General features: G+C 34.9%; 3 protein-coding genes across 3 annotated transcripts; 1 reads left to right on the plus strand and 2 right to left on the minus strand.

Moving 5' to 3' along the window:
* Positions 1–1,315: 1,315 nt before the first annotated feature.
* On the minus strand, positions 1,316–4,439 carry sdf2l1 (stromal cell-derived factor 2-like 1). Its single transcript, XM_079416807.1, has 3 exons — positions 4,144–4,439; positions 2,670–2,866; positions 1,316–2,563 (listed from the first exon to the last, which is right to left on the minus strand). Exons 1-3 carry the CDS (start codon positions 4,319–4,321, stop codon positions 2,285–2,287), a joined length of 654 nt encoding a protein of 217 aa, XP_079272933.1. The 5' UTR covers positions 4,322–4,439; the 3' UTR covers positions 1,316–2,284.
* Positions 4,440–7,012: 2,573 nt separating this feature from the next.
* On the plus strand, positions 7,013–9,811 carry LOC306870371 (carbohydrate deacetylase-like; the record flags this gene model as incomplete). Its single annotated transcript, XM_079417603.1, has 5 exons — positions 7,013–7,176; positions 7,682–7,838; positions 8,451–8,550; positions 9,037–9,214; positions 9,463–9,811. 5 exons carry the CDS (start codon positions 7,013–7,015, stop codon positions 9,809–9,811), a joined length of 948 nt encoding a protein of 315 aa, XP_079273729.1.
* Positions 9,812–10,604: 793 nt separating this feature from the next.
* Positions 10,605–16,453, minus strand: LOC306870295 (ubiquitin-conjugating enzyme E2 L3). The gene is made up of 4 exons (XM_079417483.1): positions 16,394–16,453; positions 14,798–14,893; positions 14,007–14,193; positions 10,605–12,342 (listed from the first exon to the last, which is right to left on the minus strand). Exons 1-4 carry the CDS (start codon positions 16,418–16,420, stop codon positions 12,188–12,190), a joined length of 465 nt encoding a protein of 154 aa, XP_079273609.1. The 5' UTR covers positions 16,421–16,453; the 3' UTR covers positions 10,605–12,187.
* Between the last annotated feature and the right edge of the window lie 3,244 nt (positions 16,454–19,697).

Genomic DNA, 19,697 nt, shown 5'->3' on the forward strand with positions numbered 1-19,697 from the left:
TTATGAATAGTGCAATGGAGAGCTTTTAGATCTTGTGGCTCTGGGCTCCCTTGGTGCAGTATCTATGCGTCAAGATTGTCTCAGATATGGTGACAGCACTGATGGGTGATACTGACAACCAGTGAACAGGTTTTCTGTTAATATGTGGCCTTCTAAGAATATATGCCAACAAACAGCTGCAATAAATGTGTAGAATCGACAACGAAGGTACATTTGGTTCAATAGAAGGCCATGCCAAGCGTAACAAGTATTTTTAATACAGAAGCAGCTCGTTTTAGATGATAAGCCCCTTCTTTGTACCATATTAAATGAATCTTTCTAGATTCTAGAGTTCATAATGGGTGACTGAACTACGCAAACCCTGTTATATTATGTCGCCATCTTCTGGGAAGACAAAAAAACCAAAGTAGAGTTACCTTCACATCCGCTTCCTCTTACTACGTCTTTTTAAAAACTTACATGAAATTAAAAAATGTTTAGGCAACAATTTAGTCAAATGAACCTTAAATAAGTACACGTTTAATATAATAATAATAATAATAATAATAATAATAATGTTATATTGTGCTTTTTCCCTCATGTCTCCTAAAATATTTAGCCTATAACCGGTTTCTGCTGAAATTGGTAAAGTGGGACATTGTTATTAATCTAATCGGTTTAATTCTCATTATGTGCATTCTTCCATTACTCAAATCAGCATAATCCTAAAATAGTGAGGGAAGATAGGCCTACAAAAGGGATTTTTTTTTTTTTTGGTTTTGACTTCACTCGGGACGAGTCATCAGAGGTCATACAGTATCACATTTGGACAGCAGTGGTGGGAAACACTATGGTAAGTCAAATTACAAATCCTACTGAGGCAAAACATAATTTAAATATCGATGCAGTCAAATGTGATGAAGGATAGAATAAGCCACGGTATCAGTCAAGGAAGTTCAACAAGTTAAATAGTTATTTAGTAAAAACAGTAATTTACCTGTTTGAGAAAGCATTTTAAGTTAGTTTTAATATTTCCTTAAGTCTTTGCGTGCTACCGTTGCTGTTACATTGCGTTATATCTACAAGGATAAACCATTTGAACAACTAATTAGAAAGTAGCTATCCCACTTCAACTGTATTCACTCAGTGAATACTACAGTAAAACCATACATTAATAATGTCAGTTTTACTGTAATAACCACATTTCGACGGAATCTCTGCTTACCATGGCGAATTTTTTTGTAAAAATGTGATTAAAATCAACCTGGTCAAAATATATAAATAATAGAGCATTAATAATAGAGTACGTTTTTTTTTTTTGTTTGTTTGTTTTATTAATAAAATGTAAGAATGAACTGTCCGTTTAACAAAATATAGTCTTTTAAAACGGCAGTTTTTATTTGGTAATCCAGATGTTCAGTGTTTCATTATTTCAATATATAACGGCTAGTAATTTGTCCTCACTTTCCGTCCATCACTGTGTATTATTACACTTAACGTATACTGTCCTAGACGCACGTTTCACGGTCATATTTCCTTTTCAATGTCCATGCAGTATGTGCCAAACAGTAGCTAAATGCTGCCCCCATTTGGATGCTCTGTGTCATCTTTCATTTTCCAGAAAAGCTAGATGAGCAGAAATAATCACCTTGACAGGTGGTTGTAATTGTAATCTTTAATAAAGTCTAGATGGTGTGCAGTATTTATTGCCAGGATTCAGAAACTGGTCACCACAACAATGCATCAGCTTGTTTACAATATTTTAATAATATGGTTCTTTAAAACGCATGTTTTAACTGAAATAAAAAATACCTACAGTATGTTTTCAAAAATTAAGCTTTCACCAAATTATGTACATATCGGGTCATATACAGTATGAGGGGGGGAAACGACTATTGGGAATTACAGTAACAAACTTAAACTAAAACAGAAATGACCATTTGATATTTTCCCACACTGATGTCAGAAAGATCACATGATTTGATGTGTGCAAAAACACTATTTCATAGTACAATGCCATTTGTTCCAGTAGTAATCCAACCTAATATAAATAATACAAAATACTCACTTCTGAAGCCCAAAATCCTGGTATATAATGTAATTGTATTCCCTTATGTACAAAAACACATTCCAATCATTAGCAGTCTAGTAAAACAAACCTTTTTGTCTGTGAAGTTAATTTTTCATTTCAAATTGCATCACCAATAAAAGTAAAACTTTAAAGAAACTAAAGGTTTAAACATAGAGAGGGTTTCATGTGTGAGTGGAGTTCTCTGGTGCTCGCTACGATAATGTAGCGGCATCATCAGAGCTCGTCGTGGCGCGCTGGATCACTGCTGGGCTGAATAAAAACCCCCTCCATCACCTTCCAGTAGTTATGCTGATTGGGTGAAGGCATTCCATGGACCTCACGCTGGCCTCTGATTGGCTGACCGTACTGCTCTCCGGTTATACTGAGGAAAACCTCAGTGGCGACGTGTTTAAATCGCACAGCGTCGTCACGTTCCCAGTATGTTTCGCCGCACTGCACGGCCCATACGTCTAAATCATCTCCTTCTCCATTTTCGCCAAACGCACTCACTTCCTGCAAACATGAAACAACAAATCAACGTGATAATGTAATTCAAATCCAGCCAGTTACAGTCACCTGAACATGTAGGTTAAGAGAGGAGTGTGTTGTGTGGATCTACCTGGTGGTTAGACAGTGGGGAGCTAAAGTGATGTGAGTGCAGGTTGCGTCCGGTCTTCATGTGCGTAATTCGGATGGCCTCTCCGCATCGAATGGGCTCCCCACGCTGACAAACTTTGTCTGGTTTTCCACGGATACGCCAGTAGCTGTTGGCATCATCGGCAGAATCCACACCGGTTACTGATTGCTGGCCACTTCCTGCAGGACATCATGTAATCAATCTTTAATTTGAGAATAATTGTATACCATCTTGAATATCATAATACTTTAGCATCCCATATTACATTTTGTACAAGAAAAAAATAAATCATGCATTATACATTGTTTAAATATATTGTAACACTTAATGCATTTATGTATAATGCATTACAAAGGGTTATAATTATTCATAATGTGCATTGTAATACATCTTGTCGTAAATAATAACCAAGTTTAAAATGCATAGTGTAACAATGAATTGATAAGTGTTATAATGCATTAACTCTGGTTACAATTATTAATGATATTGTACAATGCATTATAAGGTGCATTACTAATGCATTAAAACTACTTATATAATGCATTATACATAAAAGCTTTAAGTGAAGTCTTACCGAATATACATTAAAAAATATTTAGAAATGTTTATGAACTAATATTGTAGTAATTTCTAATGTTGTTTATTATTCATGGTATTCAGGGGATCATTATGTTTAAGTTATTTTTGGTCAATTTATGTATACACATACAGATAATTGTGTGTATACATAATTTTACTTAAACAACTGCTAAGACATCTGCATCATCTGAGTGAAATATCAATTTATTAATATTATCGTTGTTGTTAATGTCCATTTTTTGTTTATTATTCAGGCTGGAGTTATTTTGGTCAACTTATGTTATGTATAAACACGTATAGCTAATTATACTAATATTTAATCTAAGCAACACCTAAAGAAATCTGGATTGACCAAGTTAAAGTTCACTTTATGATAATTTATTATCATTATTATGGTCCGTTTCTGTATAGATACATACTTTTAAGTAAAAACAAAATCAGTTTCCAATGTTAGGTACAGTTACAGTTCATTTAAAAGATATTACAGAGCAAGTTTCGTTAAAAGAACAATTCGAAAATATGGAAAAAATTAAAAGCAAACACTTTTAATTACATATATGGTATTATCACGGTACCTTTCAGTATTTTGTAGTGCACCTGTCTTCATGATTACATGGATCTTTCAGGTAAACATAACAAAACTAAACCACTGGGGGAATGAATGAGAGTCTATAACTGGCTAACAGAAAGACAAATACAGTACTGTTTACAAATTAGAAATATTAGCACTAGCTTCCTGGCTAATGCATACATGCACCAGCTGCTATTACACTAAGCGATATCATCAATATAAGAGCATCAAACAAGTCTAAAAGCGAAGATTAGAACATAAGCGTTCTCTGAGAACTAAATGGCTAAGGTTTATGATTATATTGACCTGATCCGTATTTGACATCATGCGAGTGAAGTCTGACGCTGTGCCGGGTGTTCAGCAGTTTGACCAGAGAGCCACACGTCACGTAGCTGGAGTCCAGATCACGAGCGCCGCACTGGACAAACACCAAACACACTAAAATCACATCCAGAAAGACAGATATAACTCTTAATGGTCCCATTGTTACAGCTCGTGTCTATGTACAGTACATCACAGAAAGATGGATACGGAGAGCCCCATTCAAACGCTGACACGCTTTCTAACCAATCGCATCATGACAAGTCCGACAACAAGGAAGTGATCCACGCGCACACACGGAAGCCTGTGATTGGGCGAGGGTGTTGTGACGTCACGACATACGTTACATTACAACATATCATTAGTTCATGCAGTACATCCAAATAGTTAGAAATATTACCAAATTATTCATTCATTTAAACATGTATTAATAGTTATTTACAAATTCTTGTAATTAATTATTTTTGAAAATTATCTTAACGGCGTCATGTTAAGGATCAATTATACAAACTTTTTTTTTTTCGTAAAGAACTGTCTGGATTCAAATGAATATTATTATTTCACACAATAAGTTAATAACAAAATAGTTCTAAAACATGCAAAAAAATTAAAAAGAAAAGCAAACAAAAATTTTTTTTTGTGTGTGTAATGAATTAATTGTATAACATTTCGACATTTACACACGACAACCTGCACAGTTTAATCTTTGTTTTAAAACTACCTCATAGTTACTTTACTTATTTACCTTATTTATTATATTTATATTATTTATGTAATTTTTATTATTTAACATTTTATTTTATTATTTCCTTTTGATTTTGCCAAGAATATAAAGCATAGTCCTAATTTAACATAATAGGTGTTTGAAAATAACATAGATAAGCACTACTAGTGGCAAATTGGACTTTAGCCTCAAAACACCATAGATACTGAGAAAAAGCAGTTGTGTCAACATTACATGGGACAACTTGCCCCGGTTTCCAGCATAATAAAGAATCAATTTCCAGCTGTTGTCCCATTTGTGCCATTCTTTCATTAGGAGCTATTTAAACAGGATGCATTCTTGTTTAACAAAAGCTGGACATATTAATAAATATTAATGTATAAAATGAGAAACAAGACAGAGTTTCATTGTTTTTAAGTCAAATGTATCAAAAATGTAACTTAACTCCCACTGTTTCCAGTAAACTATTGTGCTACAGTGTTATTCTAACACATAATGTAAGTGATGCCACGCATGTTATTGCTTTATGTCAGGTGGCTGGAGCTGAAAACACTTCATGAACGTGCGCAAACAAAGATCACAAATCTGATACCCTCCCTCTCTTTATGATGTTTTCCATATTTCTAAACGAGGTTACGTGTCTTGGGAAAACATTCAAAAGCCTCCACAGACCTAAGGCAGCAGGTGTGACTTTTGTGTGTCTGTGTACAAGAATAACACTCAGCTTACATTCATAACATTGAGAACAGCACAATCCTGACTATGGTAAGAATGCTTATATAGTTTATTAATTCATATCTGATTAAAAACCTCTATAAATGTTTATAACTTTTTCGATTTGATCTATAAAATATCTATTTTCTAAAACACCACATTGTCGTCTTTTGATTCAGTCTCTATTATTCCTGAAGTGGCATATCACTTGTTTGCCAACATCTTGGCAAAATCAAATGAATAATTTAAGAACAAATGGTGAGCATTGATGATATGGTATAAATATCTCTATTTTTAAATAATATATATCAAATATCCATTTAAAACATCATTTTAATTTAAAAATAGACTTCAGGAAGAGAAATCTTGACACTTATAGACTTATTTGCACATGTGGCGTTGTTTCATTCACATCCTGTGGAGGGCACTGCAACTCCTGAAAAGGAAATGAGAGTTTTATGTCTTCAGATGGTCATTCTCTCCGCAGTGATGGATACAATGTAAAAAGGACTAATGGCTGTCAGTATCGTTGGATCTCGTTTCATCGGTTATTATTATATATATTGGATATAGCCAGATGGCTCCGTTTGTTGAAAATAAGGCAAAACAACAGGTAAAGTAACTTTTTAATACATTCGTTGTATAATTACTCAGCGTTTTAATAATATAAAAATTACAGCAGTTTATTTTCAAGTGAGAAATGCATAGCTTAGGCTAATAATTAGCCTGAAAATAAAAAATAAAATGACCTTTTAGATCTGGCGAACCGGGTTTAATAAATATCAACAATTTTTAACTTAAAATATTATGTTAGTAAAATAATATTTGTATTAAGTCATAAATACCAGCGTTATTACATTAATGAAATCTAATAATAATAATGATAAAATTCAGTCTAATGATCTAACGATTAATAAAACAGCTGTTCATTTTCAGGTAGGAGATGAATAGCTTTACGATTAAACATAGCCTAAAATAACGGTCTTTTAGATCAAGCAAATCTACATATAATGACATAATTACACTCTCAGAAATAAAGGTACAAAAGTTGTCACTGGGGCGGTACCTTTTCAAAAGGAACACTTTTGTACCTATTAGGTTCAAATATGTACGCTTTAAGTACTAATATATACCTTTAACGTACCAAAATGGACCCTTTATGTACCTTTTGAAAAGATACCTCCCCAGTGACAGTTTTTTGTACCTTTATTTCTGAGAGTGTAGCAAAAAGTATTATCAATACTTATTATTTATAAAATATTTTGATTCATATTCTGTAGTGCAGTCTAACAATCCTTTAGTTATTATTATTGTCAAAAAACTGAAATTCTGCTTAATGTAAAAACAATCAGTATTAGTAACAAAGAAGCTATATTGGTCAATGTTTTTGTCTTTCATCAGCAAGCCAAGGAGAAGATGCCTCAACCCAAGGTGAAGCTGGTGGTGACAGGAGATGATTTTGGGTACTGCGAGAGAAGAAATCAAGGGATAGTGGATTGCTTCAAAGCTGGTGGGATCTCCAGTGTCTCTCTTCTGGTCAATGCAGTCTCAGCGGAGCACGCAGCAGAGCTGGCTAACAGGTACTGGGGCTGATTTCGAACTACTTTTCATTTCAAGCAGATAAATATGAAAATATGATATCAGTGTTTGAGTATCTTACATTTAAACAAAATGTTACAACACTCTCCCTTACGACATGCAAGCCTTTTAAACCTATTGCCAAATGTAAGACTAGACCTACTGATAGGGTGTATATAGGTTAGATGTGTATTATTATAGTTAATTAAAACTGAATGTAAAAAATATTTTTTGTTACTTTAATAAATAAGATTAAATAAAATATATTAACTTTTATTGTAGCTTATTGCTAAGAAAAATATAATTACAAACACAAATAAAAATTAATAAAAACTATATAGACTTACTTAAAAAAAAAAAAAAACTAATTAAAATGAAAACACACAACAAAATGACTAAGTAAAATTAAAATAGAACGGAAAATCGATAAAGCCGATTCAAAATAGTAATAAAATCTATAATAGCATCTCAGTGATACTAAAATAACACTGCCGTTCTCACACACAGGAATCACATCCCCATTGGACTCCATGCGAATCTCTCAGAAGGTCTTCCAGTGTCTCAGGATCTAAAGGGCTCAACGCTCCTCAACAAGGATGGATTCTTCCAGGGAAAGATGGGCTTCCGGGAGGTTTTGCAGAGCGGTCAGCTCAAGATGTCAGAGGTACACAGAAACACACACTCATAAAGACCAACCGAAAGTCACATGGGAGTGTGTTTACATCACAGTGTAGGACTGTACTCATGTTATACAGCAGTCTCAAAGGTCACTCAAAGAACATGATCAGACTTTATTATCTTATTCATAAGAGGAGTTATGGCATTATGCACTCTTTAAACTAAAGTTTAAAGCAGCAGTTAAAATATCTACCACTATGTAAATCCTAAATGGTGGTAAAATCACTTTTACAATTTTTCATAATTTGTATGATTTGTTTTTTTGAAGTTCACTAATGTTAGTCAAGAGTGTTTGCACCAAAAACAAATGTAATATACTTTTACATAAACATTTTCCACCTTCTCTCTAACCTTTTTTGTTTAACAGGTTGTTTAATAAAACTTAGTTTCAGTAGATGGTGTTTTTGGACTGTGGCGGAAGCTTTTTGTTGTATTTGTTAAATATTAACCTCTTTTATTTCCAAAGATTAAGGATAGTACTTTTCATGAAGTAACCTCTTTAAGCATTCAGTATTAAACCATTTTAAAGTTTCAGACTTCAGAACCATTCTTTGATTCTGCTATGTTGTCTGCTTAAGTTGTGTTTTCTGTTTTAAAGGTGGAGGCGGAGCTCAGAGCCCAGGTAAATCGATTTTGTGAACTGGTTGGCCACATGCCCTACCATATGGACGGCCACCAGCATGTGCACATTCTTCCAGGTAACAATCCTTTTCACAGAGTATCAAACCATTCACGTACACTACTGTTGAAATGTTGTGGGTCGATAAGAATAAAAATTTAGAATAAAAACTAAAATACTGTAAATATTATTACAATATAAAAACTGTTTTCTATTTAAATATATTTTCAATTGTAATTGATTCCTGTGATCAAAGCTGAATTTTCAGCATCATTACTCCAGTCTTCTGTGCCACATGATTCTTTAGAATTCATTCCGATATGCTGATTTGATGCTGAAGAAATATTTCTTCTTATTATAAATGTTGAAAGCTCTTATGCTGCTAAATATTTTTGTGGAAACTGATGCATTTTTGTCAGTGTTTAAGTATTAATGGAAAGCTCAGAAGAACAGCATTTATTTGAAACAAAAAATATTTTGTAACATTATAAAATGTCTTCACTCTCTCTTTTGATCAATAAAGGTAATTATTAAAAAGCTTTTTATATTTCACCATGTTTTTCAGAGGTGCGAGAGGTGTTTGCACAAGTTCTCTCTGATTTTGGAGTCACCTACACACGGGTCCCCATAGAACCCGGACTGAAATTTTGCACCTTCCTCCCGCCGCATCTGCGAGACTTCAACACACAGGTTGAAAAAGATGCCCTTGAATCTATCGAGGTCTTTCATCGCCATGGAATTAGGTTTGCGAGGCAACATTTTATATGATCCGCACATGTTTTCCGTTTACAAATGTTTACCTCATTTACAGTATCTTTAGTGTAGTTATTAGGGCAGGTTTGGTTATATTTTAATGGTCTATTTTGTCCTTCAAATACGATTAGGCACAGTATATACACAATATGCATTAAATGTATTTTTCCACTTTGTACTCAAATGTTTGTCTGATGAACTGGAATCAACTACATACTGGTTTTGTATGTCCTCTCAGATGGCCTGACGTATACCTGGGCCTGAGTACCATGGGTAAGAACATGTCTGTGTCCAACCTGAAACGCGCTTTGGGCTTCACGCTGGAAGATTCACTAGATGACCATGTGTCCTCCGCGTTGATACAGTCCAATGATGGCGTGACCGACTCCTATCGTCCAGTTACAGCAGAGCTCATGGTGCATCCAGGATATCCAAGTCAGCCTCACCAGGGTGGATGTGGTGAAGGACTGGATGACTTCTCACAGTCCGCAGACCGACTACATGAGCTGAATACTTTGAGGGACCCTTTGGTGCTAAACTACTACAGGCAACACGGGATCCACCTCTGTGCCTTTAAAGACTTTTAAACACTTAGAGCAGAGGATTTGGGGTATTGCTAACTGAATGTCTTCTGCTTTAAGATCTTGACCCATACCTCAATTAGTCATTAGGGTACGAGTTTAGGAAAGACAGAAAAATCGGCATTCAGTTTTATTGTGCTGCTTCCAAAGCCCATACACAACAAGCTGCTACTTGAAGTAGAGCCAAAACTGTATCATACTAATTATCCAACAGAAACACAAGATACTATTAGATTGAAATGTTTTTAAATTGTTCAATAAGACATTTAGTTGAAGTATAGTTCACTTTTTTTAAGCAGCCAGCCATTTCAATATAGAGCTGCGTCCTTATAATAGGTGCAATTTTATCTGGATTTGTTTTTGAAAATGTTGCCTCATTTGAGCAAGTTTCTCTCAAATCCAGATATTAATACTGAAGAGAACTGTAAAATGATGCAATGCCATATTTATGACTGTAACATGATTTTAAATCAACTTGAACATGTAGCAATTACTTAATTTTAAAAATCAAAGGTATTTTGGGGTACAATGTTTTTAACCAATGTATTTATGATATTTTTATGAACCTGAAATAAAAAGTTCATTTTACTTTGGATTTCATTCTGAAATTTAAAAATCGCTTTGAAACAAGTATTATGATGGTGAACGTGATTTAGGATTGAAAAATCTATATTATATGAGCACAGCAATGTTTCTGCACTATATATTGTATGTACTAGTAAAAACATGCTTAAACCAACCAGTTGCACCATAGGAATACATTTGCATGCCAAGCATCCATTCTATTGAAACATTCATTCAGAACTAGGTCAAAATAGCCTTTATTTGGTGAGTTCAACGTTTTGTCACATATTAGGGTTATTAACATGTTTATAACCTGTACGTTTCAGAATAAGCTGTAATTGAAGCAACAGTTTGGGATTTAAGTAGTAGTCCTCATAAATATATAGTTTACTAATGCTAATATATTCAGGTTAAACAATCACTAAATGCTCAAGTTTAGATTTGATCTATCTCACAAATCCGTAATGCTGTTTTTAACGGAGGAATCCCAGAAAACCTATTGGATTGGTTGATTTCGATTTGAAAACCCTAACCAGATCAGAAGTGAATTTAGGCAATGTTTCAGTGTAACATTGCTTGGCCTTCCTTTGTTATACAAATGTGGAGTGCTTTTAAAGTCTGATACTGCATGAAAATAAATGTTCAACAAGGCATTCTGCGAGAGACTTCACCCAAATGCATAAGCAAATATTACTGAAACATCTTGAACTAGAGAAAGCCCGAAGAACCTCTTTTGCATTATAAAGAGTGGCGTAAAAATGGAATATGACAGATTAAATGATATCCTTTAAAGAAACTGTAGAGAATGTTCTAGAAAACTCACGGTCAACTACTGCGTTTATTCTGTGTTGGGAGAAAATGGGAATAATAATAATTCTCAGTAGCGTACATCTCTGTAAATCTAAGGGGCGTTTCCATGATTAAATCCAAATGATCAACAATATACAAGAATTTCCTATGAAACGTTAAAAGAGATGTTTAAAATTAGTGATCATCATGGAAAATTACGTTCATTCACACAAAGAGCATTGTTTTCATCCATCCTTTTTTCATTTGTGAAACAAAAAATGTATTTCATAGCAATATCGGCTCCTTTTGTTACTGACTTTACAGTGGTTTTGCCGATTCGAGGCTTGGTAAAGGGCTGAAAGTAGCCTGTTCCTTAGACATACCGTGCAACCCAACAAGTGCAGTGAAAGTAAAAAGATTATATGAAATAATCGGTCGCCGTCGCTGCGTAACCTCCATTCCTCCTTTACGTCTCCCTTTTTGTTTTGCAGAAATCAAAGAGCACAAATGTAAGAAGAGGGAACAACATAATAATAATAATAATAATAATGTACATGATAAATTACAATCCATCTTTGAATGAAATGAAGTGTCACTTCCAAAAGTAATTTTTGTGTAATAATGCAATGATTCATTTTCTCATTACAAAAGGACAAACAGAATTAGTTACTGAAACGCCCTGTACAATTTCCAACTTCTTTGTCTCAAGTTATCCTCTAAACAAATTTTGACGCTTTCAAAGTTGAGAAAGGAAAAATAAACAACATAGTAGAAAGTTAGTAAGGGCCTCAAGCTAACACCAGAAACTCAGATCGGATGTCCTCGCAGCGTCCTGCTTCAAGACGGAAGCTGCAGCTGCGCTGTACTTCTCCAGCTCGACTAGAGTGATGTGGAAAGGAGAGGAGAAGGGGGGGAAAGCGGGCAGGAGGGAGGGAGGGAGGGATAGAGGATATCGTTTGGGTAGTAGAGCGAGGGGAAGAGGATCAGAGGAGTAGGAGGGGTCTGGGGCTACACACTTGTCTGGTATTGTTAGTCCACTGGCCGCTTTTCGCCGTGTTTCTTTGTAAACTCTTCTGCATTCTTAAAGAATTTTTTACGGTCTTTTGAGTATTCTTCTGCTAGGTCGGCCCTCAGAGGGTGTTCTGGCTGTGGGTCGTTCACCAGGGCAATGAGCGACTGAATTACTGTAGGAAGAAAGAGAAAAGAATATACGTTATCATTGGTTACAACAACAAAAAATTTATTAATAAACTCTTAATGTATGTATTCTTATTTCTTACAGTTCTAATAAATTCAGCTTCAAGTAAACCTTCTAGTTTAGTTAGAGAGAATTATATACTCTTCATCAGTGTTATTTTCATTGAGATACTGTTATAGATTAATAATATTTGAGTTTTTATTTTTTCCTATTTTAATTTTTTTGTAGTCTTGTGGTTTATTTTTTATCCAGTTTTTGTGTTTTAATTAATGTTTATTTAATATTTTTTTTCCACATCAAGAGAACTGTCGCATTGGCAACTAGCTGAAATAAGTTTTTTAGATTTTATTTGACTTCAAAGAATTCATTTATGGTTTAAGTTTCAGTTTTAGCAAACTATAATAAGCCTGGCCCTAATCTTTTATAAATATTTATCTTTATTCCATCCAGCGTTATTTTAGTATCAATTAGATACCATTATATTTTTTTATTAACAGTTTAAATTAGTTTTCATTTTTATACTTGGTTTTTATTTTTAACTTATTAAAAAATAAGTAATTTTGTGTTTGTTATCAAGTTAAACCAAATGAAAATGAGAAAAGTTTAATTGGGAACTAGCTAAAATGTCTTTTTTATTATTATTCCAAGTAAAAAAAGAATTCTTAAGAGTTTTAGTAAATTATCCATGTAATGACTGGGTAGTTTATATTCCTCTTAAAGGCTGCTGCAGGTGATAGTAAGTAAAAAAAAAAATATTGTTACCAACAGATATCTAACCAAAAGGTAAAAACAAAAGCTTAAAACAGAGATGCTAGTTATTCAAGAAATAAGAACCTCGACATTCCATAAGATAAAGCAAAACTTTCATCTACACAGCTTTATAAACTAGGAATTTAGTACTGCATGATCTAAACTTGTTCAGAGCAAGCTTTCTGAAGAAATGTGACATCAAAAGAATGCTGTAGAACAAACTGCATACATGTTGAAAGTTTGAACGCATCTATTCCTGGAGAAATGCATGATCTGCTTCATGTATAAAGCTGCAGTAACTAACAGCTGCAAGACTAGCAAATACAGTAATATTGTCCAATATTATTACAATTTTAAATATTTTACATTTTAATTTATTGTTGTGATCTAAAATCTGAATTTTCAGCAGCCATTACTCCAGTCTTCAGTGTCACATGATCCAAAGATTCATTTCTAATTTTCAATGTTGAATACAGTTGTGCTGCTTAATATTTTTGTAACAAATGTCTTTTCTGTCACTTTTGATCAATTTAATGGGTCCTTGCTGAATAAAAGACTGATATATAGTTTTATTAAATTCAGCATAAAATCATTCCTGTAATTTAGTCAGAGAGAGCTAAATGGCCTTTATTTTTACAAAAACCAGAATAAAATATAAGATTAATCAAAGTCTCCTTTGGGTCAATATGAGCTGATTAAAGAAATTATTAAAGGGTGTTGCCCACTATATAAACAGATGGACAGTGAACACAAACATCATCACAAAGCCTTCTATTTGTTCATGATTTCTATATAATGAAGTGACAACAGGACCGAGTGCGCGCCAGGACACACCGAGCTTTAGCAGTCTGACTCATGTGGCGCTTTCAGGAATACTGCGACAACTGCAGCGCATCTCACCTTGGTCAGTTTTGGTGGCTGGTTTCCAGTTCTCTGCACTAATGACAGGCAGGCAGACCTGTCCCTTCTCGTCAATGTTGGGGTGGTAGATCTTCGTTTTAAACGTGATCTTGGGTGGTTTGAAAGGGTATTCTGCAGGGAAGATGATCTCGATCCTGAACGCACCTTTGTCGTATGGAGGGTTGTCCTGTGGGAGAATAAGGTAAATGAGGTGAGCGCAGCTCAGTCTATAATGTATACAATTACAAACAAATCGAGGACAGAAGCGTGAATGCATGAAGTATGAGATCAGATACTGAATGCATGGATATTATCTAGGTCTAAATGCAGTCAGTCTATCTCTAAAATCCCCAAGAAAATTGTTAGAGCTTAATCAATGTTTTGTACAGAGGTGCCCAAAATTTTACTACGAAACTCCAAAAATGAAACATGAATAAAACCTATCAACTTAAAGTAAATGTTGCTTTACATTCAACAATGGTATATTAAAACAAATCCAATTCACCTATATTCTCTGTATTTGCAAAAATGCTAATTACAATTACAATGCAAAAAAAAAAATGTAAAAAAAAAAAGAAAAAAAAAAAGAAGATATAATGCTTCAGTGGCGTGTTTCCTCCCCGCAAAAATAAAATGGGTCAACCACAGACCAACTTTGGCCTGCAGGTTCGGGCATCTCCATCAAATCCTAAAGCTGTTGCAACATACCATTTCTTGTCTGTATACTTCACACATGCAAATAACATGTAAACAATTCATTAAAGACGTATGAGCATTTACTAAACACTTACTGGAACAATGAGGCCTTGCCATGTCAATATGTTTGATTCATCGACTTGAATGTTACGGAAATTTTTCATTCCAGATTTGCGGATTTCTTCAAGCTCCTGATAAAAAGGGTTGGAAAGAAGGATGCGTTAGACACTATTTTTGTGGGTTCGCAACTTCTACTTGTCTAACTTTGAGATTTATCTTAGGCTAAAAGTCTCTCTTAATAGCACAATCCCCATTAAATAGGCAATTACAAAGCGCAAACAAATGAATTAGGAATAACAGTTTACAACATAAGCCATAAGGGAAAGTCTATGTATCTTTATCATGGTCATCATTCCCAAATGTAACGTGAGCCAGGTCTTGACCTATTGAGTAAGAGAAATGACCCCTTCCTCAGCAGCTTACTGTAAATAACTGACCTGAAGTACAAGTGCGTGTGCATTAAAACGACAACAAACCACACCTTAAATGTTTGAAGTGCATGCAGTTTCATATCCAATAACCACTGCTCTAACATGGGCTGCTTATGATCACTATTTAGTCTCACATAGGACTGCAACTAATGATACATTGATTAATCTGTCAGTTATTCCCTTGATTAATCAAGTAAAAATACCATTTTAGTTTGAATTTATAATCAAAATGATAAAATAATGTATTACAGTCGTTACTGTATTAAATCAACCATCAACTACATATTCAATAGGTACTAGGCTATAGTAAAATGGTATGTTTTAGCCATTTCCTTTCTTGCCACTGGGAGTTGATTGACATTTACAGCCATTCTCATCTAACAAGGAAGTAAACTCGGTCACTGTAACATACAATGAGTCCACTAACTGTACATAAGCACCACAAAACATCAAATACACGTCAATTCAGAGACTTTAACCTCCAAAAAATGGTGGCTAAATACTAGTGATATCGTCAAGACGGAAGTTTATAAAGCGAAAGCTTGATGTGAACACAGTTTCGTTTTTTTATATTAAGGGCGTTACTACAACTAACCCCCTGGAACTCACTAAACCGACTTATTTAAGCAGTATTTTACTTATTTGTTGCTTAAAGCGTATAAAGGACGGCGATTTAAGCTTAAATGTGACAGATGTGGCCGGTTCGGAGACTTTGAGTCATGGCTAACACCACTGCAGCGGGGTTAAGACAGCATTATTCGGTTAAAAAACATATATTAGTTCTTATAACATATATAATATTGTATTCAGATCTGTTTGGATCAAGCGACTCCGCTGTGACGGACTCCTGTGCGTTACATTCCTATCATTTACTCGCTGTCAATGAATGAAAGGACTTGATGAAACACCGAAGCCTACTCAAACGTGACTTTTGACCCTCTGCCTCCCCAAACTCGACTCTAAAACCCTGTTCTAGAGTCCCGCGGCCTCCACCGGCGCTTTTCCTCCTTCATGTTTGGAAACGCGAAGCGAGCCGAGTCATCGAGTGAGAGAACCGCTCGAACTAACGCCGATCAAGCACCAACGAACCATCAAATCGCCTTTTCTGCTAGCTAAACTTTATGTTTAACCCCCCATCGCGTCGTCGCGTGTGGTTTTTCTTTATTTGCGATATAAAAAGTATGAGGTTTAGACGTCTACCTTGTGTAGTCTCCTGCTCGCCGCCATCTTGAATCTTTCAACTACTACCAGAATGCACCGCGCGGCGCAGCTTTGGAATCATGAGCTCGTCTGCGTTTTTAAAACTTCGGATGATCTGGGATCAGATTTAGTTTTCGAGCACAACCCACACACCAGACCAGACGAGAGCGCGTGCAATGATCTCAGGTCAGCACCCGTGGGTACTTTCCATTACAAAACGAAACAAAAATGCCTTTTATTACACTGTGAATGGAATTGATTTTCCCATAATGTAGTCAGCCTTTATTATTTACATATCTCGAAAATGTATTAAACTAAGTTAACGAACAAATATAATAGTTTGAGTAAACTTCGGAATATAGGTGTGCCGGGAGAGACACACAACATGAAATGTCCTTGAAATCAAGTGCGTTTTCCGGATTTCAGTTGCGCACTGCTTTAATGGCCACGCGATGTCACTCCAGCTCCAAGTGTTTATTTGATGCAGAGGGTTTATTTAATTTAAGTGACATTTGAATTATTTGGCATCTTTTACATTGGCTTACCAAACCGTCATAAAACACCAGAAGAAGAAGAAAAATAGCTTGGGACATAAATGATGGCCCTGGTCTTATCTGGTTTAAACTGTACTAAAATCATTCAGGAGACCAGCCAAGACCAGAAAACCACTAAAGGCCGGTTTAGCTAGTGGGGCTTTAGTGCATCAATGACAAAGAGAGCTCAAAAACATCACATCACTTTAGCACATCATTTAACCTCTTATGCGTGTCCATCATTTTAGTTGTTTTAACTTCAATGTAGAAGGAAACAGGAGGAACTGTTATTATGGATTATGTAGGCTACTTGTATTTTTTGTCAGAAGTGCTGATTTGAAGGTAAAACTCCTGAATGATGGATTGTTCCTTAAAAACACACATTTTAACTTCACAAGATGTTAACTGATGGAGTGGTGTGGGTTGCTTGTGGATTATTGTGATGTTTTATCAGCTTTTTTGGACTGACGGCACCCATTCACTGCAGAGATGAAGAAACAAACTCATCTTAGATGGCCTGAGTGAAAGTAAATTTAGTTCATTTTTGTGCAAACTATTCCTTTAATATATGATGTATAACTTTAAATATAAATAGCTTCAAGCGATATTTCAGTTTAACTTTAATGCTTGTCAGTACATATGACACTTTAACCATATTTCAAATGCGTATTTATGAAATTACATATAAAACGTACTTAAGTCTTACTTAAATATGTAAAAACGTTTTATGTTAGTTGTCAGTGATATATCCTATTTGACATTTCAATCAGATGCATCTTAAAACATCTAAAGCTGGACAAAAATCCAAATACGGATCGAGCAGAAATGATCTACAGAAGGAAGTTTGCATGGGGCCTGTACATCAAGAGTTATTTGTGTGGGATGTTTGTGTGCATGTGTGTGCATTTGTGATCACAGGAGCCCGTACTTTACTGACAACATGCTTCCCAGACCAAGAACAGATACAAAGTGGGCTTGCATGCTCCCATGGTTTCCTGTAAACCACATGACTGAAACAACTTGATCAGACTTGCTTCCCCTCCAGCAATTTCAGGTGAAGATGGGCTGTTACAGATGGGAAACACTAACTGTCTTGTGAAAATATTTAACTAATTTTGCTTAATATTTTAATCCATGATTATTAGGTAAAATTAATGCTTTACATTTCAAGATGAGTCACTTTAATGAGAGTCTTTAACTTGAATGAGTTATTCAACAGGGCATGGCCATGTAAACACAGGTATACAATTGCAAAGGAAACACCCGTCAAAATATATGTTTGAAACATGATCTAACTTAAATTTCAATAACAAAAGCTGTATTTTTACCTCCATGCAGTAATGAGCTGCTTCATGCAGTTTTGGACCTTTTAGCTCCAAATTCAAAGAAAGCCAGTAAATTGTTTTACTGTTCACTGACATCTTAATCTAATTTAATAACTGATATTATTTCCAAGAGAAGTCTCTTATTATGGATTGAGCTTAAATGTAATGGTTTATAATCACACTGAAAAGATTTGGTGTAGAAACAGTTTTCAGTCAGAAATTGGTAGAAAAATCCACAAACAATTAAAAAAAAAAACCAATAGAACCGCAGTGTTTAAAAAAAGTAGTTGTGTTTTAAGCATTAAACTCTGCATTTTTATATCGTGCCCACTAAATTTGTTTCACTCAAACCATCTTTGTTTCCACGTTATAAAATCATTTTAAATCAATATTTCATGCCTGAAGTTCAAGGCTTTCTCAGCAAAATAAATATAGGGGTTTTCTGTCAGCCTTTGTGGTTTGTGTGTGGTCATTGTTCGCTTTATTGCTCTAGATTACTGGAAAGTATATGCCACTTCCTCCAACATTGTAAAACTGAGAAACCACTGAGGGTCTTTTCCTCCAAGTGAAAGTATTTTTTGTTAATCAGTGCACTGTGGATAAAACTACACACATTTGTCAATTTTTGGGTTAATGCCTTAAAGGGATAGTTCACCCCAAAATGAAAATTCTGTCATCATTTACTCACCGTCAAGTAGTTCCAAACCTGTATGAATGTCTTTGTTCTGCCGAACACAAAGGAAGATATTTTGAAGAAAGTTTGTAACCAGGCTGTTTTGGGGCACCATTGACTTCCATAGTAGGAAAAAAAATACTATGGAAGTCAATGGTGCCCCAGAACTGCTCTGTTTCCCACATTCTTCAGAATATCTTCCTTTGTTTTCAGCAGAACAAAGACATTCATACAGGTTTGGAACTACTTGACGGTGAGTAAATGATGACAGAATTTTCATTTTGGAGCGAACTATCCCTTTGAGTATGTTTTGCAGTGCTTTTGGAAAGATCACACAGCTTTTAGCTGCAATGAGATGGGTCTCGGATTGCGTTGGATTTGTTTGCTTGGTATATGATTGCTGATAAGCAATCAAAACATCTTATATTTGGAAAGAATTCATAACCGAACTTTAGATGCTTGCCATAACATCTGTGGATCTCTTTTCTGAAACATGAGTGGAATGGATTTCTGTGTAAACAGTTTGTACGTAAAACCTTTTGGATTCATGAACCATGCACCAAAATTTCTTCTACTTGTGTTTCATCAATTCTCACACACACATGCTTTACAGTATTGGGGGGGAAAATGTGACCTGTCAGTGCAAAGGTCACAATCTAGCTATATCAGAACCATACTTTTGCAATAGCAGTTGCTTAAGTGAAGTGAAGTGACATACAGCCAAGTATGGTGACCCATACTCGGAATTCGTGCTCTGCATTTAACCCATCCAA

This window comes from Barbus barbus (genome assembly GCF_936440315.1).
Source record: "Barbus barbus genome assembly, chromosome: 5".
Taxonomy (NCBI): domain Eukaryota; kingdom Metazoa; phylum Chordata; class Actinopteri; order Cypriniformes; family Cyprinidae; genus Barbus; species Barbus barbus.